The following is a 27,731-nucleotide window of genomic DNA, read 5'->3' as shown; positions in this document are numbered from 1 at the left end:
AGTCCGAATATATATGTCAAAACCGTTCCGGCGTCAAATGTCCCAGAATATAAAACAGCTCCTGGGCTGTAACTGCTGTTACACTAAACCGTTTAAACCAGGGCACATCTTTTAGGTTAGCCTTTCTGATCATCATCTGAAGGCACATGCTGCATAGACATCTGAGCAGTGCCCTCAGTGTGGTCTGGAGGACCTGTGAAATATGGCGAGTAATGACCATAGAGCACAGGCCTGAGTCTAAAAGCCCAGAGGCCACCGGCAGAAGGCCAGTAACACCAACCAAACAACTCAATAGTCAAAGGTCAACCTCCTAATTAAGACTCTGCATATGTGTGTCTTTGTGGAAAAGGTTATGAAAAATGTTAATGAGCCTTGAAACTACCACCAAACAAAGGTCAACAGAGACTGCAGCCTTAAATGGGGTACATGACAATGATTTGGTGGAGCGGCGCTTTTGGCTGAGGTTGTTGTCGAGTGTGTGTATGTGTGAATATTGAGCTTCTTGTTACCTTGGTGGCCAGCAGTCTGGTCAGGTAGATCTCAGAGACCATCTTGCTTCCTCTATCCCCCTCTCTCTGGTCTGAGTGGTCGTGGTTCTTCACCAGATGCCACAGCTTGGTGCCGCTCTCGAGGTCAGGGGTGATCATGGGTGTTCGGGAGCGCAAGCTGTCTGGACTGCTGGCTGTTCTCAGCATGCTCTCTGCACAGATGAGTGGAGGAATTAAGTAAGGGAAAGAAGAGACACATCTTAGGAGTTCAACATGTTATTTGTTATACCAGTTTGGAATTTGACGCTTAGGCATTCAAGGCCAAGATGTTAGTTTAACTACAGCACGACTTCAGCAGAGCCAATTTCTTCATTGTGTTAAAAACAGAGGCCTCTGGTGTAGAATGTCATTTGACCAAATATATCAAAAGTGTCCAATATCTTGATGACATGAGCAGTTAATAATGTTGTAATTTCTTGTGATTCTTATGGTCTTTATAGCCATCTCAAGAAAGACAATTTTCAGCTGAAAAACCCTGAATGAAAAGCTTGAGCCAAATGCAGAGAGCAAAGCACCCGGTGAAGTTAAAAGCTTTTTGAAAGGTGACAGCCATGTCACTCTTTCACTCAAGAATAAATTTGTCTGTCACTCTCACCTGCGCCCTCTTTCCCTTTGTTGGACAGTGATCCCATATTTGTGCCACGGAGCATTATGCTTCCGCTCTGAATGCTTGTCACTTGCGTGACAAAGTAGGGAAGGATTGAGAGGTTCAAAATGTCACAAGAGAATCTGGACCCAGGAAGTGAAAAAGGGAAATTTGTGTCGTATATCTGCCGTGGCAGCGCTAACAGGCAGTTCTGGCAGACTACAGAAACTATTGTTGTATTAAAAATGTGCCTGACTGTATCTAATAATGGATGCCATTCACTTAAATTGCATTTATGGGATGCATATGCGTAAAAAATGTGATTGTTGACTTAAACCAAAAAGCAGACCGTTTCATTTCATGTACAGACTTTCATTTCAAATATAAAAGCAAATGCATTTTCTTGGGGGTTTTAGATTCTATAAAACCCAGGGATCAAAACACTTAACCAACCTTCTGAGAGAAATAACAGGAATAAAGTCCATATAAATAAATCCTCTCGTTAGAAAGCACGCACATACACTTGTACACACAGACAGAACACATGCACACACCTTCTCGCGTACCGTATCTGCTGAGGGACTTGGTGAATGTGGAGGAGTTGGAGATGTTGTAGGCTGAGTTCTGTTTCGGCACCAGGGCTATCACTGAGCCATCTGTCACCTGCAACACGACTTCCAAGTTCAGTTATCGCTGCCTAAAATCTTCACAGGCACAGAGCTTCGTATGGAATGTATTTTACAGATCTTTACAGGTCTTCAGTTAAAGCACTACATTCAAATGAATATAGTGACGACAATATGTGAGGAGTTATTGCTTCAACATTTATGTTGCACGTAAAAAACTGGGTACCTGGTAATGAGCCAGTGTGTTGAGCCTCTTCCAGTCATTATCGATCTTGGTGGTGACATCCTCGTCCTGAAGGATGATGCGAGCCATCCTGCCCTGACGCCACTCTGTCAGACATACACATATAAACGCATGTTTGTTTAGTGTTGAAAATGGAACATAACTGCATAGATTTATAGCTTTAAATCTATCCATCCATCCATCTGAACCTCAAATTCCCGCCTCTGGGTATAAAGTCAAGTTGCTGTGATTTAAAAATGGAGACAACAAGCTCCAGAATACACATAGCATTTAAGATGAGCACGGTGCGTAATTTCAGTGACTTTGGCACTTCAGTTGAATTTCTTTTGGTGCAGAATCACCTCTCCTGTCTGAAGTGCCCCTTCTAGATTCAGAGAGCCCTTGAAATGATTCCCTCTTCACCCCCCACTGCAGTTCAACTTTGCCTCGTGTGTTGACTTGGAAGTGTGCGCAGCAGCTTTCCCAACTACTTACCCAGGTCCATATCTGATGCTTTTGGTCTCTGAGAGTATGGTGTCCCTTTGTAAACAGCATCCAGCAGCTTCTCCTTCACCTGCGTCACTGTGTCACAGTTCAGGCTCTTCACCGTCACCTCCGCAGCGTTTTCATTCTCTGGGTTCACACAGTGCAGCGTCTACAGCAACAAGGCGGCAGGAAGCAATCAGTGACATTTGGACCAGGAAGAGGAAACAGTTGTGGGAAACACTCAAGAGAATAACAATGCACACACAGCTATTCGCTGCTAAAACACATATTCAAAATCAGAATTTGCACACACAAAATAAAAAAAGAAAAACAGCAGCTAGTTTATCAGTTTTAAAGAAAAGAAGAAAGACATTCTAACCACACTGAACATGTATTAAACCTATACATTGCTTCAGATATTTGTATGCATCTGTTTTACATCCAAAACGGTGTGTTCACAGGTCTGTTTGAGGACTGACCAAAGTCTTGTAGTCAATTTGCTGTCTGATGAGTTTATCCTCGCTGAGGGAATAACGGGCTTCTCCTGTAATTGCATCTATCGGCCCCTTTTCCATTTGCTGCTTCATGGCACAGTACAGCATGAAGAGAGGCTCACCGGCACATTCCTGAGAACAGGCGGAGATAGTTGTGGGCGGACAAGGGTAGGAGTCAGAGGCAAGAGGAGAAAACATGAAAAGAAACATTAAAGGAGAGAGAGAGAGAGGCACATTGTTCAAAAGCAAACTACAAATGCAACTTTGCAAAATAAAATGTTCAATGCAAAAAGTAAACTGCAGTAGAAAGCGCTAAAATTTGCTGAGCAACATGCTAATTATATATCTGCTTTTCTTTAAGCCAAACCAGCGGCAGAGCGGTAAAGGACAAGGCCATGGCCTGCATTGGCAAACAGCAGGCTACAAACTGACACAACACACACATAACCAGCCTCCCTCCTGAGTCTCCTCTTTGGGGAGAGGAAACCAAAAAAACCCTCTGGAAATCTTTATTTGTGTGTGTGAGCAAGTGAATGAGGGAGGAAGAGAGAAATCAGAGAAAGTGTGAGTGTGAGTGAGTGGCAATTGATGGAGGAGTTAATAGAAGGTTAATGACTGAGGGGCGAAAAACGCTTGGAGAAGCACTTTGGTGTGTGAGACGTGTCAGCCAGGCAACAAGCACTGGGATGCTGGGCCCCCTGTCTGCCTTTCCTTCGCTCTCCGTCTCTCCGTTTCCCCTCCTTTTCTTTCACTCATTCAGCTGACCTGCCAGCTAAGCACTGCCTGCTTTGACAACTTCTTGGTTTGTCTTTTGACGCATAATTCAGCCTCCATTCCTTGGTTCTATAATAACAGTGCACTCAGTAAGGAAGGCAGTGTCATCACAAGGGGTTTCAGATAAGGCAAGAAGAGCGGGAAGTTCAGTTCAACAACACCTCAAGTTTTATGCTACTTATGTGAAAGAGAAAGCTACAGAAAAGGAAATACGCACATTTGCATTTTTTGCCTCCTTTTCATTGCTTTGTATAAAAAAAAAGGGAATAATTTGGAATCTTTCAGCAGCATTCAAATGACGGAGACATTATCAGTTTTGGTTCTTGCAACCCACAGAAGTGCAGCCTGTGGCATGCTTCATTTTAAATGAAGGTGATAAAGGCAAGCAATTGCTGGTTTAGATCATTTAGCTTCAAACTGTATAATTACAGAAGAAGAAGATAAACAAAACCCATTAAAATAAGACTCGAGCTGTACGAAACAAAAGAAATGTTTGGAAGGCATCACTTGATTTGCATAACACTGACATATTTGGAAATCATTTCAGTCTCATTATTAGTCGGGAGTGAATGATTTTTAACCAGTGATTCACATTTTTACTAACTGTCCATCAACAACCAGCTCTGTGCCTTCAGTGAAAGACGTATATTACAAGTCCTGCCCCGCGCCCTTCAGCTGGTCATGTTCATGCATCAGCACGAGTCAGTCATCTTGGTGAGCTGTCAGATGAACTCTGTGGGATAATCTAGCACTGCCTGCCTCCTATGGCGAAAACACAGCACACGGCCAGACGTCCTCTCTGTCTAGCAGCATACAAATCTCAGCCCTTCTGTCTCCTTCAAACAGTGCCAGAGTGGAAAATCAGTAGCGATCCTGTGTGTGTACACGGGGATCACGTCTGATGTACATGTCGATTTGATCTACTCTGCTTTTGACTTCTGTTGGGATTTTTTTTTTAAATAACTGCCATTATGCCTGTAACATTTTTTCAAATAACCATCTGAAAATTTTACCAAATCAAAAAAGCAGATAGAAAAAAAAGTGATCCCTGACACTCCCAAACAAGCTGGAGCAAAGGAGGACAGGTGAACCCTAAGAAGAGGGTAATGGATGAAAGGATTTTTCTTCTTACTTATGTTCCTTTTGGTAGGTAAAAGCTCCATCTCTTCCATCCCTCTGAAACACTACTTGACCTTTACCCATCTCTATTCACACCTGACTGAATCTTGAAATTGTTCCAGGCCTTTCTCTTCTGTGACCCCTGAAAACTCAGGAGAAAAAGAGACGCTGAGTTGCTGAGGTTGGATAAAAGCCCAACTCAGTTTCTCCATTACCGTCCGTATTCACAGTGTTTTTTCTTCCTTTCTAGTCATCCTCTTAATTATTTCTGTTTTTCTTCCTTTTCTGTTTGATCAATTTGAAAAAAGGACAATGGACAATGGTATCGATTAAAGGCTTATTTTCATTTGAAGCTTCCTCTGCCTGATTTTAAAAGGGATCTAATGTTCTCCTTTCTCTGAACATTCTTCCACCTTTTATTCTCTGTCCATAGTTGTTTTTGACTTGTCTAAAGTTCATAAACACAGCTGCTGAATAAATCCCAAACAGCTTCTCTGGTAACCCACTCCTCTTTTACTGAACCAACTCTGGCTGTCCAATCTCATGTTTGGAGCCAAGACACACATACACGGATACTGAAAACCGACACAGACACATACACAGATGCTAACTGGGATCCCCGGGGGCTTGGCTGGTTTACTGTCCAGCAGACTTGCCTGTCCTGACAGGGGCTTAAAGCCCCATTGCAAACTGATAAGCTCCAGCAAAAACAGGAATTTAGCACCATCTAAGTGCTGGTGATTCTCTCTGATATGAAATCAGAGGCAGGAATTCAGAGAGAGAAATAAAACACAAAGACACACGGACAGAAAGGCACTGAAAGAAAAACGAGAGCTGAGATACAAACACAGGACACGCGCACACAAAGAGAGGACAGGTTAGCGCGACAGGCCACAGTGATCACACACACATGGCCAGCTGTGTCTGAACAGCGCTTCAGACTCTGCAGATCCCTCAATTTTGGAGAAAAAAGAATTTAACACATGAAAGGCAGAGGTAAGGGATAGGTATCCTGCAGCCCGAGCCTTATCTAATGCTGCAGCTGTGAGAGCGTGTGCGTGTCAGTGAGACATGTTTCGATTCCCAAACACAAGCAATGTTGCTGTCGCTTCTAAAGTTGTGTGTACTGTTGCAAGTCAGTGTGCGAGAATTTTACCTTGAGGAACTTGTAAAGCAGGAAGGTGAACCAGTTGGTGAGCATCTTCTCAGCGACGGACTCGGTCCTGACAGAAAGGTAAAAAAAGAAGGTAGTGGGTGAGAGGGGGGAGAGAAAAAGAGCCAGCAGCAGAATGCAACCCTCTGCACGACACACCCACTCCCCCGGCTACAATCTGATCACAACACAACATTTCATCAGTGGATGAAAAGGTGTTTAAGTCGTGCTCACACATCAGAGATAATGCGGGGTATCATCAGTCTTCACGCGGTTAACCTTAAAGCACCTGCACCCTCCCCTCAAAAACAAATTAACTTGGCAAAACAAAGCTCTGCATTTCATCCATCGTTTCACCCCCCCCCCCCCCCCCCCCCCCCCCACGGTATTCTAGCTCCGAGCAAACCCAATCCTCTCAATAGAAAAAAAATTAATAAATAATCAGCAATTGGTATAATTCACTAACTTCCCTCGTTAATCACAAACCTGCCGTGTAATGAGGGAAACCTCTGTATGTGCACATCCTCAAACACGTGAAGCAACCAGTGAATGAAATGAAAACAGAGCGAATAAAAGGCATCGTAATTAACAGACTTATTGCATCTAATTTGTTTAACACCTGGGAGAGATGGTCTGAAAACCAGGAGGGCAAAGAAAATCATCTCCACATCCATTCTTCTCACTTAAGGTACAGGAAGACTCCAATATCCCAATCTAATTTTTTCCTGAGATGATTTAGGGGAGCATGCAAATGTTACTGGGTTGTCCATCTGGGACACATTCCAATACTTTCAGAAAATATTATCGTTTTAGTTACGGGCACAGAGAGAGGTCAAGAAAGATATGTTCTGTTGAAAAATACCAGCTTAGGATGATATTTTCATCTCTACTCTGCACAGAAACGGCATGTTTATCAGGACAACTGAGGAAGAGCAGCCAATGAAAGAAGGAAAGAGGAAACTAGGGCAACGGGGTAGTGAAACCAGTGAAGGCCTGTGGCAAGAACAAGACATGAACTCATACACTTCCGTTAAGCTTTTCTGTTGCTTGACTGATGATTGCTGTTGGACGTGTGTGGAGTTATGGCTTTTTTTCCATGTCTGTCAGCAAACTTTACCAGATGAACTTTACCAGATGAACGACGAGGCAATGGAGAAAACGCATGTTTAAAGGACAAAGGAGGGCGAATACATCTGGACAGAAGATGGTTTTGGACACGTCACAATTCCGTAGTTGGAAATGTGTGACATGTCATTCAGGAGCTCTAAGTTCATGGACCTACAATTAGTTCAGAGCTTAGATGGTGACACAGCTCTTCTGGCCAAACTCATACCATGAGTGTGAGCTCATAAGGTGAAAATTAAAGAATATAATGTCACTGAAGGGGGGAGAATCAACGTGTGAGAAAACTATTGAGGCTTTTTTTTGTATGTGTGTCTAAAAATAAAAAGATTTGTCTGTTGAGCAAAGAGGTCTTAACAGACTGAAACATGTTTAACAATTGCCGAGCTTATTAATGACAGCTCCTGAGGCTAGTGTAGTTAGCAGGGACAGCATGTTGTGACCGTACACCCCAAGAGGGGATTGGAAAAGGCTTCACACGGCCACACTGGCTGAGAGTCATTTATTTGATTAGATTTTTAATTAAATACCTCTCTGAGGAGTTGGAGAAGATAGAAAAAAAATTAACTTTTTTTATCATTAAATGTCTAATTCCAATTTATTTGGAGACAGGCCATTTCTCTAATTGTGTCTGTCCTTAAATATGTGTATCTTTTCATGCCTGTCCGTCCACAGCAGCTCATTGTGCTTCGTTTTTCTCCCACTGCCTATTTACTCTCTCACCATTTTGCACCGCACTACCATCCAACAGCCTTCAGATTCTTTCCTCCTCTTCTCCATCTACCCACACATGTCTTTCCCCCATCAATTTCCCTCCAGCCCCAGCCTCCCTCTAGACAATTTGCCTTCTCTTTCTGTCAATCACCACCTCCCTTCTCCCCTGGAGATCCATCCACCTTTCTCTCACTGCTTTTTCCTCTTTCACCTCTCGTATTTTTTCTCCTCCATTGCTCATCTTTCTCTTTTCCCTACCGAAACCCTTCTCGGTCTATTCTTCACACTTGCCCCATTCCTCGTGCTTCCTCCCCTCACTACCTTTCTTACTGTGAGTGCATGAGAGAGGAGAGAGCAACCCGTCTCACGGCAGCTCCAGTGGGAGTGCATGTGTGCTCAGGGGTGTAATCCTCTCTGACAGGGACAGAGTTGAGAGATGGAGATGAGGTAAAGTCACATATGCCTCAAAAGCTAGAGTCACTATCCCCTGCCATCCTACTCTTGGCATCAGCTGCTGAGATGGAAAAGCAAATGGTTTGACAATCTCAGAGAGAATCATTGTCTGTTTTCTATAGTTCTGTGCTCTTCTGATTTTAGCGTGTGGATAGTTTGCATTTGCATTAGCAATTCCATGATTAGCGTGCAAAGAAAAGTAGGGAATAAACAAAATCTTGTCTGAAGTGCAATTAGAGCCCACCTACAGTTCAATGGCTATTGTAAAGTGCATCCTAACAGAGTCAAGAGTTGGGTAAACTAAAGCCTGAATACACATATATACCCAAAGTTTATACTTGAACCCCCGGTGGGGGAACCATTGGTGCATGTGACATGTCCAAAATAGTTTTAACCCTTCTACTTTTTTACCTCCTGAGTAAGAGCTTTGGGTGGTTCTTGCTCTCCAGGTTTTTGTCGATAAGGTCAGAAAGGAGCTGTTTGAGGACGCCCGTGGCGTATTCCATCTCCCCCTGCAGTGCTGTCATGATGAGGGACGCCACGTTACCCCGGTCTCGCATGGAGAAGGACCGCTGAGCTTCCAGTGTGCGAATGAAGGTCAGCAGGAAGTGCTTTTTGGTCAGTAGCTGGCCGAACAATGTCAAGGCCTTTTCCACGTTGGCAGGGACCTGGAAGAGAGGGGAAAGCGGCGATGAATAGGAAGGGCAGTGAGGAGAAGGTGAGGGCGTTGAATAAAGAAGGGAAAGGCAGCAAAGTGGAATGAAAATGATGAAAATGAAGCAGGTAAATGGGTCAGAGGAAGAAGACAGAGGAGGAATAAAAAAAAGGGGAAGATGGTTATTATGGTGAAAAGGAGGTAACGACATAAAAGGGTTGAAAGCAGGGTGAGGAGGAAGGTGTGGAGAAAAGAATTGATTGAGAGTTATAGTTGTGAAATGGAGTAATGAGCATGTGTGAAAATTGGGTACATTAACAAAAGGCAGACCGAAACAGAGCCACACATTCACATGTTGATTTGCATAAAGAGGACAAACATGTCAGTCTGGCTTATAAATACGTTCTTAAAACAAGAATTCTCCAAACCCATTGTTGTCCCAATGCTCTCTCTTTACTATCATATGTATCCCTCCCCCCTTTCCTAAAGCAAAGGGTACAGCTCCCCTTCTGAGTGAGAGAAACACAGGTTTGAAGTGAAAATGTGAGCTTCACGCTGTAATAAGAAATTGATCTGCCTGCTAGTGCACTACTTTGGCCTGTGATTGCCTGGGCCGTACAAACGAAAAAAATCCAATGTTGCGCTACGCCTTCCCTTTAGAATACAGTTGATATCACAAGCAGATAGGGAACGTCTCAAAGGCCTGTCCGACAGTCACGATCGCCTGTCAGCGGAGAACAACTGTGCATTTTCCACATGGTGCATGTGTGACAGTACATCGAGAAATGATGGAGGCACATGTGCATGCTGCAGTATCCACCCAGCTAAGAATCATGTGAGTGATAAGCAATAGAAGGGAGAAAGTGGGGGTTTTTTTGTGTCGTTTTAAGATATGACTTTATGGTAAACATATAAGAATTGGGAGAAAAACAATGGCAAAACGCATACACACTTTAAGCATTACACACCTAAACCCTGTGAGAGAGATGGCACATGGAGGCTTATTTTCTCAAATTTTTGATTAGATACTTCATATTCAGTAAGATATGAAGAGGAGGGTGATTACGGCCTTCCCTGACGGTTACTTTTTATTTTATTACTAGTTATTACATCAACAAAGAAAGACGAGATACAGGGAAAACAACATATTCAATCTATGTGATTTACCTACTTTATTTACTATCACACCAGTTTCTCTCCACAACTTTATGTGAGCGTTGCTTTTTCATCACGGTGCTTCTAACTTAGTAAAAGTCAGTCATTATCCTACATGGTGCATCTTTCATTTCTCCATCTTCTGCTAGGGTTTGTGGGTGTGCATGCGTGCGGAGCGCTTCTTACTGACCCGTACCTCCATCTCCTTGAGTACAGGATGGTCCTCAATCCCAGGGAAGAGGACCCTCATGGCGTAAGTGCGGTAGTCCAAGAAGGGGATTCCTGCTCCGTCCAGCTCCTGCGTGAGCTCATGGATGTCTGTCTGCAGTTCTGCAAAAGCTGTGCAGAGGACAGAGAAATGCTTGAAAAAAATGTAGCATGACTGACATCAAAAGTACATTTTAATTTCTCTGAGAATTTAATTTAACTGGAACAGTTAAAACTCTTCAAGATAGTTTGTTCTGACACAACCTTTGATAATAAGTACTTTTATGTGTGGCGTTTCTCATTCTGATAGCAGGGGCATAACACAAATCTGTCATAATAATAAAAAGCCACCATATAATATTACATGTTCCTATACTCCCAACAAGCCAAGTGTAAAACATCTTTTCATCTATAAAAGAAAAATATTTTAGAGGGAATCTGGGCTTTGGCATTGTTTTCTTTAAGAAATGCATGAAACATTACGGTCTGTGATCAACTGAGAAAGGGATATTTTTAAGGTAGAAAAGTTGGCAATTATTACTTTAAAGGTGGCCATTATTATCTTAAACATTTAATTTCACAAAAGGATGTGGAAAAACTATGGCAACAGTAATCTTGGTTCACCTCTGGCCTACCTCCATCAATTTAATTTTCATAGCCATTATGTTTTAGAGTTGCTACAAAGGTGGATGTAGAGGACTGAGAAATCTGGAGTGGTAGTAGTGAAAAGCAGCATTATGAGATCCCTCAGTGCTAAGAGCACAGAAATGGAAGGAGGGGAACGAGTGGGACGGAGAAAAGTGTTCTGGTGCTAGAAGAGGCTGGAGGGGAGTTCAGGATGCAATTGTACACAGGAACATGAGCCTGTGAGCACACACACATTACATACTGACACCTCACATGCATGTACTCCTGCAGCCACACACACACAGAAATACAATATCCCCCGCTTTGCCCCACAGCTGAACACACATCCCTGTACTCAGATGATTTATGTGAATGCACGTGTTTGTACACATTTTCTGTTCCCAGAAAGTATGTGTTCTGACCCCATTCTGTAAACTCCAATGACTTCATAAGTCACATTTACAGAAAAAAATGGGCTGAAATCACTTCTCGAACACATATCTTATATAATAGATCATAAAGAAAATACTGTTGTCAAACTGCCTTGAATGTCTTTCATGAATAGAAAACTCCCTAAAGTAGGAAAAAACACAGCTTTATGGTTCCATTAGCACAACGGTAAGCACGTGTGTGCACCTCATCCAAAACACACCGACACATAGATGCACAATCCAAACAAATAACAAACCAAAGCCCAGACTAACAGATGGCTTGTGTCACCCTGTTCTTTCCCCATCTCTCTTTTTCTCCCTCTCTTCTCCTTTCAAAGTGACATCTTAGAAGTCACCTCTCTCCCCCTTATGGCTGTCTCTTCTCTGTTATAACTCTGCACCTTTCTTTCATTTGTCCCTTGAGTTCCTTACTGCCCTCCACATCCCTCGCTGTCTGTTTTCTTCTCATTCTTTCCCATTTTTTTGGCCTTTTCTTTTTTGTAGTCTCTCTAAAGTCAAAGTTTTTCAGCATCTGCAGCTTTATAACTTTACGCCTACTTATCCATGTCACTCCATGTTGTCCTCCCATCTCTCTCTCCAACAATATATTCGCCGAGCATTTGTTGTCTCCATCTCCAACTAAATTTATCTCTACATTTTAAATGAGTTCTCAGGTAATCCTGTCCAGCTCTTGAAATGTTATTTACTATGTTTCCCTCTCGCTCACTTTCTCCTCCCTTATATCCATCCTCTTGTTGTTTTCCAGACAGTTGTGACAGTGAGGGGACAGACAGGGTCAGGGCCTAAGGACTTGGTGGCGTACTCCCCCAGCCAATCATAGTATGACCTGTGGTGTGAGTTTCCGTGTGTGTGATTGTAGGTCGTTGCAGGAAATAACAACGCACCAGTGGAGTGAAGTTTCCACAAGGAGACAAACATGTTGATCTCTTTATCTGAGGCTACCTTCTTTCACTTGAAACTGTTTAACAGTTACACTGCATTTTAATGTCAGCGTATGGAAAAACACAGCCTGAAAACGTCATTAGTTTAATTTCAACTCAATAATTCAGCCAGATGTGTCCACCTTGCGAATTATATTTTCAGTTGACAGTCCGAAAAGTATCAATTTTGTTCATTTTTCTGTCTTTTTGGAATCTGACCTACATCAATTACTGGGGCTCCACAGGGTACTGTTTCAGCTCCTTTTCTTTTCACCCTCTACACATCGGACTTTAGATACAACTCAGAGTCCTGCCACATACAGAAGTATTCTGATGATACAGCTGTTGTGGCATGTGTGCGTGGTGGACGAGCGGGGGAGAACAGGGACCTTATGGAGACCTCTACTGACTGGACCAAGAAGACTTCTCGTCTTCTCCTGAACACCACCAAGACCAACGAGCTGGTGGTGGATTTCAGGAGATCTAAAACACCATGTCTGCATTGAGGAAGAGGAGATAGAGACTGTGCAGACCTACAAAACCTGGGGATTGTACTGGATCATAAACTGGAGTGGTCTGCCAACACAGAAGCAGTGCACAGGAAGGGACAGAGACGACACAGGTCCTTCAATGTCTGCAGTGACATGCTCTGCGTGCTTTATCACACGGTCACTGAGAGTGCTCTATTCTTGACTGTTTTCTGCTGGGGGAGTAGAACTACAGACAACAACTGTAGGTGCCCGGACAAACTGGTGAAAACGGTCAGTCCTGTGAAAGGCAGGGAGCTGGACCGTCTCAGAACTGTGGTGGAGCAGTATTTTCTATTCTATTCTACAAGTTTATGCATTTGGCAGATGCTTCTTTACATTATTACCACAATGCAACTTGACTATAAACCATCTGGTCAGAGGTTCAGGTTTGTTATGCTTGTTTCATCTCATTCAGCCTCAAGCTGCTTTGGTCCCAACCTACACTTTAAAAGCAGACTTTGTGAGGCTCACTCAAGAGCGTCAAAAGGCTTTTTCTCACCTATGTAGCGATACCTCCCTGTTTCTATAATAGATTTTGATGTCCTGTCGTGCATATAGTGATGTGTCTATCTTAGCCATGCTTATCAGAGCTTCTGGACTTTATAAATAGTTGTAATACATGTGCTTGATTTTATTAAAAAGCAATGCTTTCTTGCTAGAAGACCTTTTGTTTCGTTTTGATCCATTTTTTTTCCACATGAAACATCAACAAAGAACCATTTAATCTGAACTAGAAGCTGCTCCTACTTCAGATTGCACTATATATTCATAACACAGCTTTATTTAAGCCTCTTTAAAACGATGCAACAAATGAAGTGATCTCTCATTCAAAAGTCTTGTGATGATCATGTTATCAGTATTCTCCTTCCCCTTCTCTCCATCTGCTTTTCTCACTTTTCTGCCAGCAAACCAGTAACAGCATCAGTAGACTCTCGCTGGACCCATGCTGTCTCCTACCAAATGAATATATGCTAATGTACTGGTGTGTAAGTTTCCCTCTATCTCTCCCCCCATGTCAGCTGTTGCCAAACCACTCCCTCCTTACAACCCCTCACTTTCCCACCTTTCTGCCCTTTCTCTATCTAACCTCCATCTCGCCTTCCCCCTCTCAGTGTGGATGGCAGCGAGGCCAGCCAGGCTGCTCTCTAGTGAGGTGGAGAGCCAACATCTGGTGGCTGGCTCAGATCAAAGTACTCCTCTGGAAACACACCAACACCCACACACACATGCACACACCGCTGCCTCCTAACAGCAGGGGGATGGTTGGCATTGGCTAGGAGGGGGAAATAGAGAGTGGGACAGAGAAAGCTGAGAGAGAGAAATGGATAGGACTATTAAGAGAGCTGTGCAGTTACTATAGTAGGATACTGCAGGAGGCTGATATACAGAAACAGCTCATTGAGAAAAAGATGAAAACAAGGGAACAGAGAAAAATAGAACAGAAACCAGAGGAACCAGCGTTATGAGAGTGGCTTTTGTAGATTTGAGATGAGGATAACACCCCAATTGGTCAACAACTCACCCTCCTTGCACTCGAGGGCCACTCTGGACTCCAGGTTGTCCATCTGCAGTTGCAAACGTTTGAGGGTACGATCGGCATCCCGTGACTTCCTCTTATAAGCAATCAAAACCCCAATGATGACCAGCAGGAGCAAACCACCGCCTCCTCCAATACCAATGATGGCAGGCAGGGTGAGCAGGCTGTCGGAGTAGATCTGCAGTGTCCCAGGTGAGTATTCAAAGCCTCCAACACGAATCTTGCAAAAAAAAAAAAAAAAAAACAAGCACAAGTTACACTCATTTATTTTGATGATAGACAGGACGTGTATACACAGAACGAACAGGGGCTGTTTGCACCAGTAATAATAACCTATTTCCTTTACATCAAGTAGAAATCAAATTTCATGCTGCTAGTGCTATTAGCTCTGTGTACCCTGCAGAGTATAAGAAATACTTTGATCTATCATGAAGGTAATCTACATCTGGTCACAAGTACTACAAATCCAATATCATAATGATAATAATAATAACAAGACAGCCAAGGCTTCAAAGTCATGTCAAAGTCTCACAATGAGTTTATGTTGGCAAACAAAAATCAAACCAAGCCAAGACTAAAAGTCCCCTTAAGTCTTTTTATCTTGGCTGGAGGAGGCAATATGCGTGTCCCGAGGCCCTTTTTGGAAACCAGTGAAAACCCCCATATAATACTCAACCATGTCACTTGAAAATGGTTCTTATTTGCAAAAAAGTCTGAATGGAAAAAAAAAAAAAAAAAGTTTAAACCCCTCTTCTTTCCCCTGCTTCCATACCCTCGTTAACTGGCTTACATCAATGAAATACCAAATGGAGCAAGGTAAAAATAGACATGGACCTCCCATGCCCACAAGCCATTTTTTGCTCCCTATTGAATACCAACAATGTTCAAATCCCAGGGAGAATGCCAACCAAACCAGACTGATCAAAAGCCTTTAAGACATAAATACAGTCGTGAGCACTGCCAGTAGTATAAGTGTGTGTTCATGTGCTTGGAGCTATATGAATAGAGTAAAATCTAGAGTAATTGAAGAGATTTGGGTCCGATGGATCGGGGAGACAGAATGAGACGAATGAATGAAAAGGCAGGAAGTGGATTGACATTTCAGAGCGGGGATGAAAAGGACACCGCTAACCGCAGACAGGGCAGGGGCTACAGGAGAAAAATACTGAAAGACTGAAATTCAGATACTCCATCAGTGGAACATGAAAGGAATATAGTTGGATAATGAGCTATCAGGTAGTTTACATAGAAGAATGTAACACAGCAAGAGACGATGCTCATTATCAAGTTTTGTAGGTGTGTGTGTGACAAATCAGATTCAAACACAGAAGACAGACACATCGCACAACAGGAAGACATGGAGCATTAAAGTTTTCCTTACTGTGACTTTGTGCTCTCCGGTCAGGTTAGGCCACTCACACAGCAGCTGGCTCTCAGACAGGGTGAGAACACAGGGCGTCTCTCCGATCAGCACGGTGTAGTTCAGTTTAGTATTTCCAGGAGCAGTTGGAATTAGGTTACGGCCCTGGAAACAAGACACACACGGCTCATTTTATTTACATACAATAAGGTCCAAGGTAATTAACCGAGAAGGAAAGGAAAAGAGACGACAATTATTAAAAAAAAAGCAAAGGGATTCACTGTCATTAGGGTTTATGCCAAATCTAATTCAAGTCTTTTGGGTGCATCAACAGTTTATCCACTCCTTTACATCAGCATGCAGGGTCCTTTGAAATGCAAGTAACCATAGCAACAGTAATTCTGCTTGATGCTGCCAGATAATACCTGCCATAAACTGTCGACAAACAAAAATATCAATCACTACTTTATGTGGGCTTATCCTTATTTTTCTTTAATAGGAAAACCCTTATGGTGTCGTTTTAATGATTCTGCTAAGAGCTCGCACCGCTAAAAGTTGCCAATCCGAAAACTCTCAAACTGCATTGGTTCTATATGGGGGTTTGGTTGTAAATAAACTGAACAGAAGTCTCTCCTCTCCTCTGCCACCTTCCTCTACCTCAACATCCTAACTCCTAGTGCTTTGCAGAGTGGGGGGAATTAATTGCTGATTCTGATTGAAGTTTAATTTCTCCACAGTTATTTAATAGGATGCTGTCTGAGTGCTGCTCATTTTCTGAAAGCCTTTACCATCAGCACAGTGGGCCAATCAAAGCTCTTCATCGTGGTATTATATTGGAAGTTATTGAGGAGAGAGAATCACCAGCCTTCATTTTTAGAACTCCACCCTAATTTGCTGGGAGAAAAAAAGAGACTCCAGTTTTCCAAGAAATTGCACGATAATTTTCTCCCTCGCTCCTGAAAGGCTTTGAAGTTCAAGGGGAGAGGTGAAATGATGCAAGACACAAGACTCCTAGTGTGGCTTAGAGTAAACTCAGCTATGAACTCTCTCTTTAGTTTGGTTTTAGATATGAATCTGAGCAGGTGGCATAGCAACACATGGACCCACTTTATAAACATTACTTCCTTTGCAACTGATTTAAAAAGGGGAGCTTTTAAAAACAACTTTTTCTTCTTAAAGGTCTCCAAACCCCACTGGAGAAAGCAGGTGGAATAGCATCTTTCAAGGTTGAGGCACATCTGAAGGCAAGCTGTGTTGAAAGAAAAACCAGAGAAAAGAGGAAGGAAAGTGTCTCGAGCAAATCATTTCAAACACCTGTCAGCGCCTTATCGGCTGAATTGGATGCTGACTGAGAGGTCGCTGTAACATTTTCTAAAATAACTATTTGTGAGATTAATCGTTTAACATTGTTGACAATACCCAACATCCCCGACATTCTGCCATCTGCTATAACTGCCCTTTTTATGTGTCAACTGAGTGCTAACACTCAGCTAACCTTCTTTTGTCCTGAAGTCCTGGTGTGTGGAGACATTTACGCCTCCGCTTCAGAGAGCAACCTTCAATAAAAAGCTTTGATGGTAAACCACCGCAAATGCAGTCCATACACTCATGCCACACACACATTCCAGGCGAACTACGTGAAAGAGGAGCGGACGCACTGTCGAAATGAAATGGGGAAAGTGATGAAATAAACGAGAAAGGAGGATAAAACCCGACGTAAAAGATGACTGGCAAGAAATGTTTCACAAAGAAGACGTGGGACTGAAGGTGGAAAACATAAAGGGGGGGGAGGGGAATCAAAAAATAAAGAGAGAATGAATGTGATGGATGTAAAGCTAAGCCAGGTAGAGACAAGGCTGAAACAGATCAATGCTTTGAGCACAAGGCAATTTACCTTGAGTATGAGTGGTGAGCTGGGCTTGAGCTCCAGCATGCCCGTGGGGCTCAGAGGTTCAAACACAGGGTCCGGGTGGTAGCTGAACGTCTCGTTCACTACCAGCACAGAACGCACGTCATCCATGACAAAGCCGATCTCATCGGGACTGCTGCCCACCTCCGAAAAGCCTTTGTCAGATCCAGCCACAGAGGGCGCCAGACACACCATCACAGTGTTGTTGACAACTGTACAGTTCTGAAGTGGGAGAGAGAGAGAAGTAAGGAAAAGAAGAAATGTTAAGGGGTGTGATTTTGTTTCTTTCCTCCTTGGGAGGAAAGAAAGACCATTTCAAGTATGGGCACTGTATAGGGGATGAAACGAGGTCATTCAGTATATTGCCAGTGATTTAATGTCTCCGTAATGACATAATGGGGAGAAGGCGGCTTAATAAAATCAGTGCTGTAATCAGTGTTGATATGATCTGGTAATTCCCTGTGGTGTTTAACACTGAACAAATTAGACCGTAATGACAGAAAGAGAAACTGGAGTGGTCAGCCAGTAGCTGTTAACAATAACACAGGATGGCAGAGGAGGCCTTTGCATAGTTTCACAGAATGTTGAAACCATACTTTGCGCTGCACGTGTCACACACTGAAGCCTAAAGTCTGCATATATGAGCCCAAACACATTCAACTAAATTCGGTTTATAGGTCAACAGATACGCCTCTCTGTGGTCATCTGGTGGGACAAAAGAAAAAGGTGGGATATTTCTACTTTCAGTTTAGAGTGAGAGAGGGAGAAAGGTTAGCTAAGCCCCGTGGTGCTGGGTGAAGAGTGGGGGATTTGCAAGAGCTGCTTTATTGCTAGTTGACATTTCAAAGGTTAAACTGCTAAAAGGAAATTCAACATCAAAAACAAACAGAAAATGGGCCCTTGGCAGGTTGACCGACAGGTCAGGTGTGTGTGCGTCTCTGTACCACGAACGTGTGCATCATCTGAAAGTTGTTGGGTTTTTTCATAGAAGGGAGCGAAACCTGCACGGACAAACACCTGCACGTCTCTGTTGGCTTATATCCATCTCATTTATCGAGACAAATTCCCTGTGGTTTTATTTGTGTTGTCAATAAAAAATGCGTGCAGGTGTCAGAGTCCAAAAACTTACATTTTCCGACTGTGCAGCTCCATACTTGGCTCTCATTTTAGGCTCTTTGATGGTGGCTAGATTGGTTCCAGTAATGGTCAACAATGTTCCTCCACTAAGACAAAAGAGAATAAACATATAAGAAGGGAAAAAAATTAAAAACACAAATATATAATGGCACTAAGAAAACAAGAACATTCAGATGTCCATTTGTGTCACAGTAACTCAATGCATACACAACTCTGCAGGACTATCAATACATACAAATGTTAAGAAATCTGTTCCCAGGGGGAGCCAAAAAGAGTCCTTCTGATGGTGATCCGCCATTTATGTTCAGTCCTGCTTATTCATAGAAACCCTTCTTTCCCCGATAATGACAGCGACTTTTCCGCTTTGTTTTATTTTTCTTACCCACACAGAACTGGTGTCGGTGATCTGTAATGATGTGCAACCTTTACATCTCTGACCTATTCAGGTTTATGTGACACTGACCAGCAGGGACATGGCTATTGCGGGTGAGAGGCCTCTTCCCCTGAAATCTGCTTTCTTGACAACCTCTGCTGGCCCACGAGGCTGAACTTTATCTGATGTGAGCAATTCTGACAGCAGCTAAATAAGTTAGCGTACAACTTACCTAAATCCAGCTACTGAGAGTCAACACTGGCATGGAAAAATGATGCAATGGCAGAAATCTTGCAACACACAAAGAGATGCTCTCTATCGCCGTTTACATGTTGTAAACCCTCCAAAGGAATTTTGTCACGTCAGTGGCCCTGAGGACTTGAAATCTACCCAGCTAGACATGCATGCAAAAAGAAATATACATGAACAAGCACCACTTCAGAGTTGGACATACTTTGCCGAGGACAAACAAAGCACTTGGAGGTAAGAAGGTGATGCCAATCTAAGTGAATTTGGCCCTGCGAGGGGCTGAAGAGCACGCAGGACGAGAACGCCGCCCGAGGCAAGTACAAGCTTAGAGCTTTTCAGAGGCTTAAAGGAGGCAGGCTGATGTTGCACCAGGTCTGGTGTTAAAATGAACAAAGGAATTCAGGAGGCTTAAATTTGCTAATAGAAAAGCAGAATCCAGAGCTGTTAAAAATGTTGGTTAAACACAAACATACAATAACCTGACAGGCAACACTACACAGGTACATATGTGAGAGGATAGAAATCTTTCCTACACACTGCATGTGTTGTGTACATACTTGCTATATTGTTACAATGTGTAAACAATTTAAAGTGTAATGCAACTGCTGCAGTGTCCCGTGTCTGCGTCGTCAGTCTGAGGGTTTCCTCCCGAAGAGAGGAGAACACGTCTCAGTCATGCCATGTTTGTGTTTTGGATGAGGGGAATTCAGCTCTATCTGAAGCTGCCCCAGCAACAGGGTCAGCGAAGGGGACGCACTGACAAAATAGCTTGGTAAATAAAAGGGATGATTGGCCGGGAGAACCATGCGCCTCCTCCTCTGGGAGAGCTGAATGAAAAACCCAACGCTGCGGTTATTTCCCCTCAAGACTGAAACTTGCACTTTCATTCTCCTTTTCCCTCTCCAACCCCTCAGCATTTCATTCATTCCACACCAAAAGAGACTTCTCGTCCTTTCGCAGTTTGTTCTAACGATGAGAGTTTTTCTCCCTGCAGAGTTTTAAACGGGGGTCCTATTTTCACCTCAACCCCCTGCGAAGATGCATAGGAGGATCGTTACACGGTCTGAACAATGTGTCAAGTGGAAAAATCTCACCAAGCCCTTTAAAGAGATGGAGCACTGAGCAATAATCCCTGCTATATATTGTACAGAAGTCGAACACAGAAAAACTTTTAGTATAAAATATCTGCAGGAAGTGGAGTTTCTTTAAGTCTGAACCAAGAACATCATATATGTATGTGTGTGAGTGTGTGTGTCAGATTATCTCAACACAACTGTTGACTATGAGATGCAGCTTGGATTTTTTTCTTTTTTTTTGGACCAAAAGAAAAATACACATAATACGTTCCTGGAACCATACACTACTTTTGAGGTAAATGAGAGTCATAAGAGTATATATGTTTGTGAGTACGTGCTGGTGTCACTTCAGCTGAAGCGTGTGTGTTTCTAGGTCATGCTAGTGAGCCCATTAGCATTTGGCAGCTCCAAACTTTGCTTTCTTTTTTTTTTCCCCTCCAAAACACAGCTTGTGTTTACAGAGGAACTCTTCCCGTGGCTATGTAGTCTCAATTCAATAAGTCAAGTAATATTTACAGATACATTTCTGCTGCAGCTCATCAACCAGCAGTGTACTGCTTCAGGAGCCCCCTTTACTGCTGTGCCTGCTCTCAATGGTTTACTTTTGAAACATAGAGATAAACAGAATAAATAACACGCCTTTGAAAAGCAAGATGAGTGTGACAATGGAGAAGAAAACTTTCCAGACCCAGACTGGGACTATGTTGGCAGAATAATACATGTATCCCCTTTTACATTGAGTTCACATTCCAGTTAAGTTGTTAAAGTACCTTAAAAAAAAAAGCGCATTAACGAGGGGGTAAACCACCACCAAAGATTAATAATGTATTAATGCATTTGTATCTGTTCTGCAGATGTACAGCACATCAAGCAGAATTGTAGATCAAACACTGCACTGATGTAAATTATAGATAATGAAATGCTGATGTTTTATACAACCGTGCCTGATTGTGTCAGATATATGACAAGAAAAAACAACCACACACACAAAATCATTTTATGACAATGTAGCCATGTTTTCAAACATTTTCTCTAAACCTTTGCGTGATCATCACTTTCTGACCAAAAACCTTCACGTCTGAACAAAAGGTTCATCTGTGCAAGGTGAGGGTTTTATTGCTTATATACCTGGCGATACTCCAATCAGGCTCAATCTTGAGGATAGTGGGATCATCTGTATAGTTGAATTTGACCTCCGGATTCCTCAGCTCAGCAGAGTTGATGTCCACCATGACTGGTGTGGGGCCAGAGGCCTGTCCGGCCGGGGTCACACACACTATCTCCTTGCTGCCCCGTCTGGAAGAGAAGCAGATGAAATGAGCGTGAATGAACAGAGAAGACGATGTAACAAGCAAAAGTCTGTGATATGCTCTCTTAAAGTGACTGCTCGCACCAAGGAGTTTTTAGGGTCTGGACGCTGACTCTGTGAGCCAGACAAAGAAAAATTAAAGTGGACATAGGAAAAAAAACAACTCATAAATAATTTATCAGATGCGACACAAAAGCACATAATGCTGACAGTGGCCCATCCACAAGGCAAACATCTTTCAGTCCATCCAGCCGTGGTTCCATCAGCCCAAATCACAGACTGCTGTAGTTCAAAGCCCTCACATTGTCTCTTTGTCTTTCTGTCTCTCCTCCCCTTGTGTGCTTTCTCTGGCTAACAGATTTGAAATGGCTGATCGGGCTTGTCGTCTCTCTGCGTGGTGCAACTTCCTCTCTGGCAGACATGTAGCCAGCTCTAACCTGCTGGGAAACTTCACGCCAGAAACTTTGTGCTACACTCCAGCACATTTCACTGTCCTCTCCTCCTATTGGGAGGAGATGCTGCTGGCCTCGCAGCGGTGGGGATGGCTACCTGTGGGTAAAGTGTGTGTGTGTGTCGATATGAGCATAATCAGTGTTGTTTTACCAGGTGTCCATTTTTTTTTTTTTTTTTTTTTTTGCACTGTGTTCTGGGAATTTGCATATTAATGCAGTGCACAAGTTGAAGATTAGAATTGTGTAAATATGTGTTTAGAGTCACTCAGTGTCCACTAATTTCCTGTAGTTCCCCATAGAAAGGCTACACTGCAGGTGTGTGTAGGCATGTGGAGCAGTATGAAACTCTAACCAGGAGACGAACAAGCTGATCAGCACACAAGTCGTCCCCATCATCTGCTGTGAAAGGGAAATCCAAACAAAGATGGAGGACGGAGAAGATGAAAAGTGAAAACCAATTTCTGTGGCTCCATCTCGCAGAGATCTGGGGTGGGGTTGGGCGGCTGAAACTGGGATATGGGCCGTCTTTGCTGAACATGCTGCTGCTGTATCTCAGGAGGAAATTTCAACAGCGTCCTCAGACACGGAGGGGACTGAGGAGGGGATGAAGACAGACGGCGAAAAACGAAAGATGACATGGACAAAAAAAGAAAAAAAGAAGAAGAAGAAGAAGAAAAAAAGATTTTCCCCATTCCATTGATGCTGTGTTTCCATGGCAACCATTTTCACAACGTGGTAGACGTCAAGAGCGCCTGTGGTGCTCCGTCCATATTTTTGGACAAGGTAAAGGCCGCACAAAAGAAGCTAAAAGAGGATACTGAAAGAAAGAAAAAAGGAGGAGGAAAGAAAAGGGGTTGCACAGGGAGATAAGAGGATGAGTGACTCGGGGTAAATAGGCTTTGATTAAAGCTGAGGCCCCACTAAATACAAAGACGCATTAAAGAGATGGACTCAACTGGTTCATTACTTTGGCCATAAAGGTTATTGCTGCTCAGTGAATGAAAGGCCAAGACTATTATATTCACCTTTCTGAGGATGTGCCGCAGAGCTTTAAATTGGCCTTCTACTTTTTCTTTTGATGTGATATATATATATATATATATATATATAAATATGATGGTCTAAGCTCATTAGTTTAACCTGCCACGTGTTGCCTCAGAGAACAAAGCCTACGATAAAAAACACAGATATAGCAATTCAAATAGTGTGTGTGTGTGTGTGTACATATGTATATGTGTATAGGATGGATGCTTCCTTTTGGTGAAATCTACCAGATGCTAAAGAGAAAGAGTGGGTTTAGTCCAGAGCTCAGTTGGCTGTAAGTTTGCCAGGAGGGATTCAAAGGACAATAGAGTTCCTGGCTGGAAGAATTAAGAGTCATATCTAACTGGATCTTTGTCTCCTTGTCTTGGATTGCTTGCACAAAGATGACAGAGACTAAATATTCTGAAAAACAAAAAACAGGGGGGATGTGGAGGTGCGTATGTATTGTGAACATGGGTTCAAAACAGCATCACCAATGTGAAACTGAACAACGGTATCAGCTTTCTGGGGAAAGGTTACACATTTGCTGTGAATTACAGTCCCGCTGGTCGTCCATTTTTCAGAGTTGCTGCAAATCAGAAGCGACAAGAAGTGATTTTCTTTTAAAAGATACAATAATGGTGATTATTGTCCACTATCAAGTGGGAAAGGATAACAGCTTAGTGGAAAAAAATTAAAGATGGAGGGGACGCACATGACTTGCAAACATCTAAAGTGCAGCAAACTGCAACAGTATTAATAGTAAAATCAGCTGGATTCGACAGCAGAAGTATGGCCTAATACACTGATGTAAGGAGATCTTTAATCATATTTAATTATCTTTAAGGAGATATGCTATTAATCATAGCAGAAGCTTTTGTGAACAAATGACTCCATACTGCGCACACCTTTGTAGTCATTACTTTTGAATGCCAGAATGATTACTTCCACTTGTGTAGGACTACAAAATCACACACAATCACTAAAACCTGAAATGAAATGAATACAAGTGCTGATATCGTATTTCTATTCAGAGCTCATCTAAAAAAAAAAATTTAAAAAATCAGGAAACAAAATTAATTGTCTGGATCACTTTGAACACAGAAGATAATTCTGAGCCGTTTAAATTCACTCACCTTTCAAAGCGGCACGAGTGAAGTCCGATCTTAACAGATACGGCGCTACCTGCGTTGAGATGACTGCCTTCGATGCTGATCCTTGTTCCTCCAGACAAAGGCCCGGCAGAAGGGTGGACACGGGTAAAATATGGAGACTAATGTTGGACACAGACAAGACAAACGGGTCAAGAATGGCTTCTCGTCTGTGCCATGGCTGTCAAATCCGGTTAGAAGATAGATGTTTATAGCCGTTTCTGAAATTAGCAACACTTACCACAAAGGTGAAGGCCTTGGTTGAAACTGCTTTGTAGTCAGGGTGAATGCAGTCCCTCACACAAACTTCCACCTGAGCCTCCTGCACCCTGTAACCTGTTGCATCATTTAACCGACACACAATTCTGAGAAAGGGGAAAAACAAAGGAGAAAAGATGAGCTTTATCTGAATGGATTTCTTTTCACTTGCTGCTTAGAGCTGAAGGGAAGGACTATTCTAAATAAATAAAGCTCTTACCATCCAGTTCACACAATACTGAATAAGTCTACTTTAATGTAACCCGTCTGTTTGCTGCAGCATCTTGGAGCTTTGAACTGCTTTATTCAGACCACCATAGAGCCGTTCTGGTTCTTGTTTATGAACAAGTTTCTCATTCATAAACACAAACCACAGCAGTTTCTCACTCGCTGAAATATCCAAAATGTGGTATCCGTGACGACTCTCTTGGGGTGGTTGAACAGCAGCGGTGCTTTTTACCACGACCAGCAATAATTAGTTTGTCAGAGTTGAGGAGGCAATGGAGACGGAGAAGCCTACAGCAACTTGGAGTATGGCAGAGAGTAATGCAAAAACTGAACAAAAAAAACAAAGAGGCGTCTCAAAATCAGTTGAGGCAAAGAACAAACTCAGCACCACATCAACTGGAATTACTCTCAGTGTCATGAGGGGGAGACGGAGGTTACGCAACGTAACAGATGAGAAATGCTAGCTCAAGCTAAAAAATGGAAACATGACAACATTTCTTTAGTTCTTAGTCTAAGAAAGCAACAGTATCCCTTTTTTTGTTTTTCTTTATTTGTGACCTTTTTCATGAAAATAACCAAAGGAAAATATGTAGCGCTTAGAAGTGGAAGCTGATTCTGTGCGTGTCCATGTGTACGCCTGCATCTGTGCGTCCTGTAGAACCATCAGCAGAGAAGTTGGCCTTGGGCGCTGGCTAGCCTAATGAAAATCCACTGGAGAAATTATCGAGTGAGGGGAGCAGTGGTGGTGTAGCCCGCAGGGAGGACACACACACACACACACACACACCCGCAAACTTCATGTTTCACCCACTGGAGACACACTTGACTGTTAATTAGCCAGAGCGAACGAATGAGACAGAGAGAAAGGGTGAGGGTGAGGGTCCAGGAGAGGGGGGGCATAGAAAAGGAAGGTGAGACAAAGTGAGAATGCACGTTAAAAGTAAAAGAGGCTGATTAATTGAACGTGCTCATATCCTACACATCTCCTCAGCTTCCCGGTCTCGGAGATAAGTTATTAACTTTCCTGCTTTCCTCCTCCCTGCAGGTGGCCATGGCAACTGCAGAGCGGCGACACTGAATTTTACATTCCGATGCAATGTTGCAGTGTTTCAATTGTTTTTACCTTCCCTTTCATTTATTCCCAGGTCCCGCACTACGACGTGGGGCCATGATTAAAATGCTGGACAGCTTTCACTTAGAAATACAGCCTCACTTGCATGATTTCAGCACAGATGACAGGTTTCTACACTGAGCTGTTATTGCTTGGTTAGAATGACTGGAAGCACATTTGTAAAGTTGACAGCATTATAAATTATATCTCGCTCGTTCAAATAATTGAGGTAGAATGTGAAGCAGTAAAAAAAAATTAAGCATTGGTCAAATTGTGACACAGTAACTACTAATAAAGCAATAAATAGAAGCACAGCAGGCTCTGCTGTTCCTTGCCAGGGCAGTGATTTATTTTTCTCAAAGTGAAGTCAAATTCAGCCAGTAAATATTTAATGACTGAGGTGAATGACATGAAAAAGTCACATTTCCTTGCACTCCAATTCCACTCTAATTACAGGAACTGGAGATAGGGGTAGGCTGAGCTGGCTACACGTGCTGGCAGAATGAAACAGAATGAGTGACGGTGAGAACAGTGTGCTTACATTTTGCAAAAGAGTCAGTGCACCTTCTTCTCGCTAGCAGCTGACCTTTGACCTGTGCTGTCAGTTCTGAAGCCTCATCTTGTCTCCTGCGCTACAGCTCTGATTGGGACACAGGGATGACGAATGCAAACAGGCCACTAATGCTACCGTACGGCTAACATCACTTAGAGTTAACGTGACAGCCTAACTGCCAACCACACCCTCCTCCTGCGGGTGTTATGGCAACAGATTTGGAGCATTGCAGATCGAAAAGGGTTAAATGCCACCACGCCAATGGCTCTCTTAAAAATGTGGAAAAGAAAACAACCTAAGCTTAGTCTGAAGACACTGATCTTAACATCAATATACAAAAAACGTTTTTTTAACATTATAATTCAAGACTGATGTCACTCCAGCATTTTGTTATCTTCTCTGTCAAACCATCAATGTCACATTACTTCAGTTTCCTTCTTGGCAAGGGGGCAGACACTAAACAAAATCAGCAGGGGCTGTGCTGTAAAACTCAACAAATGGAACATTTGTGTAAGCTGACAGCAACAGAGCAGGAAACAGAACTCCAACTGAAGTGCGTATCCCTAATTTTTCCCCATCCTAAACCGCATCTCTTTTGCTTCTACAATAAATGAATTGAACAAAGAATCATTTGGACCTTTAGAGAAACAGTGAGATGGGTCACTTTTTTGAGTGGCCGTAATATAAAGGTGTCACACGAATTCTATATTAGCTTTACTTGACAGTTCAAAATAAAGACGAAAGAATTGTAGGAAAAAGTGTTTGCAGTTTAAACCAAAGGGGTCAGTCACATCCTAACAGACTGAAAAGAGCTCAAAGTAATACGCTTCCCAGAATTTACCATTAAATACAAGTTCAATTACATCTACGGCACCCACTGTGATTCAGAGTTTCCCAGAAAGCCGTAAACATAATTTAATTAGGAGGGATCACATGACAACCATTTTTAAGGGATGTAAACTACACTTAAATATGATCAAATCTAATTCAACAATTGAATGGGACAGCTTAATTCTAATCAATGTGTCTTATGAGGCATTTCAGTGCTGACTGACCTATTATTCTAATCATTAGCCACATAAAAGCTTTCATGTAAGATTCTGTCACATTCACATGGACTGCACATGTTCAAACACTGGCAGTGCCACACACAGCTGGAGG

The 27,731-nt window shown here is 42.7% G+C and overlaps 1 protein-coding gene across 4 annotated transcripts in view; it reads right to left on the bottom strand.

The window, feature by feature from the left end:
- plxna1b (plexin A1b) overlaps window positions 1–27,731 on the bottom strand; it is a 169,870-nt gene that overhangs the window by 6,888 nt on the left and 135,251 nt on the right. The window contains exons 14-28 of one of the 4 annotated variants that reach the window (XM_072382564.1): window positions 24,662–24,785; window positions 24,406–24,542; window positions 21,614–21,781; window positions 18,780–18,873; window positions 17,636–17,872; window positions 15,763–15,906; window positions 14,367–14,601; window positions 10,299–10,447; window positions 8,710–8,966; window positions 6,013–6,079; window positions 2,949–3,095; window positions 2,479–2,638; window positions 1,987–2,090; window positions 1,689–1,797; window positions 510–700 (exon numbers count right to left, since the gene is read on the bottom strand). In XM_072382564.1, coding sequence (XP_072238665.1) covers window positions 510–700; window positions 1,689–1,797; window positions 1,987–2,090; window positions 2,479–2,638; window positions 2,949–3,095; window positions 6,013–6,079; window positions 8,710–8,966; window positions 10,299–10,447; window positions 14,367–14,601; window positions 15,763–15,906; window positions 17,636–17,872; window positions 18,780–18,873; window positions 21,614–21,781; window positions 24,406–24,542; window positions 24,662–24,785 — 2,323 coding nt within the window. The remainder of the gene's footprint in view (window positions 1–509; window positions 701–1,688; window positions 1,798–1,986; window positions 2,091–2,478; window positions 2,639–2,948; window positions 3,096–6,012; window positions 6,080–8,709; window positions 8,967–10,298; window positions 10,448–14,366; window positions 14,602–15,762; window positions 15,907–17,635; window positions 17,873–18,779; window positions 18,874–21,613; window positions 21,782–24,405; window positions 24,543–24,661; window positions 24,786–27,731) is intronic. The other 3 variants (XM_072382566.1, XM_072382565.1, XM_072382567.1) reach the window with 3 other exon arrangements.

Source organism: Leuresthes tenuis, unplaced genomic scaffold (genome assembly GCF_036924035.1).
Source record: "Leuresthes tenuis unplaced genomic scaffold, fLeuTen1.0.hap1 SCAF_3, whole genome shotgun sequence".
NCBI lineage: Eukaryota > Metazoa > Chordata > Actinopteri > Atheriniformes > Atherinopsidae > Leuresthes > Leuresthes tenuis.
The sequence above is the reverse complement of the archived record's forward strand: the minus strand, read 5'-3'. Positions and strand labels throughout refer to the sequence as shown.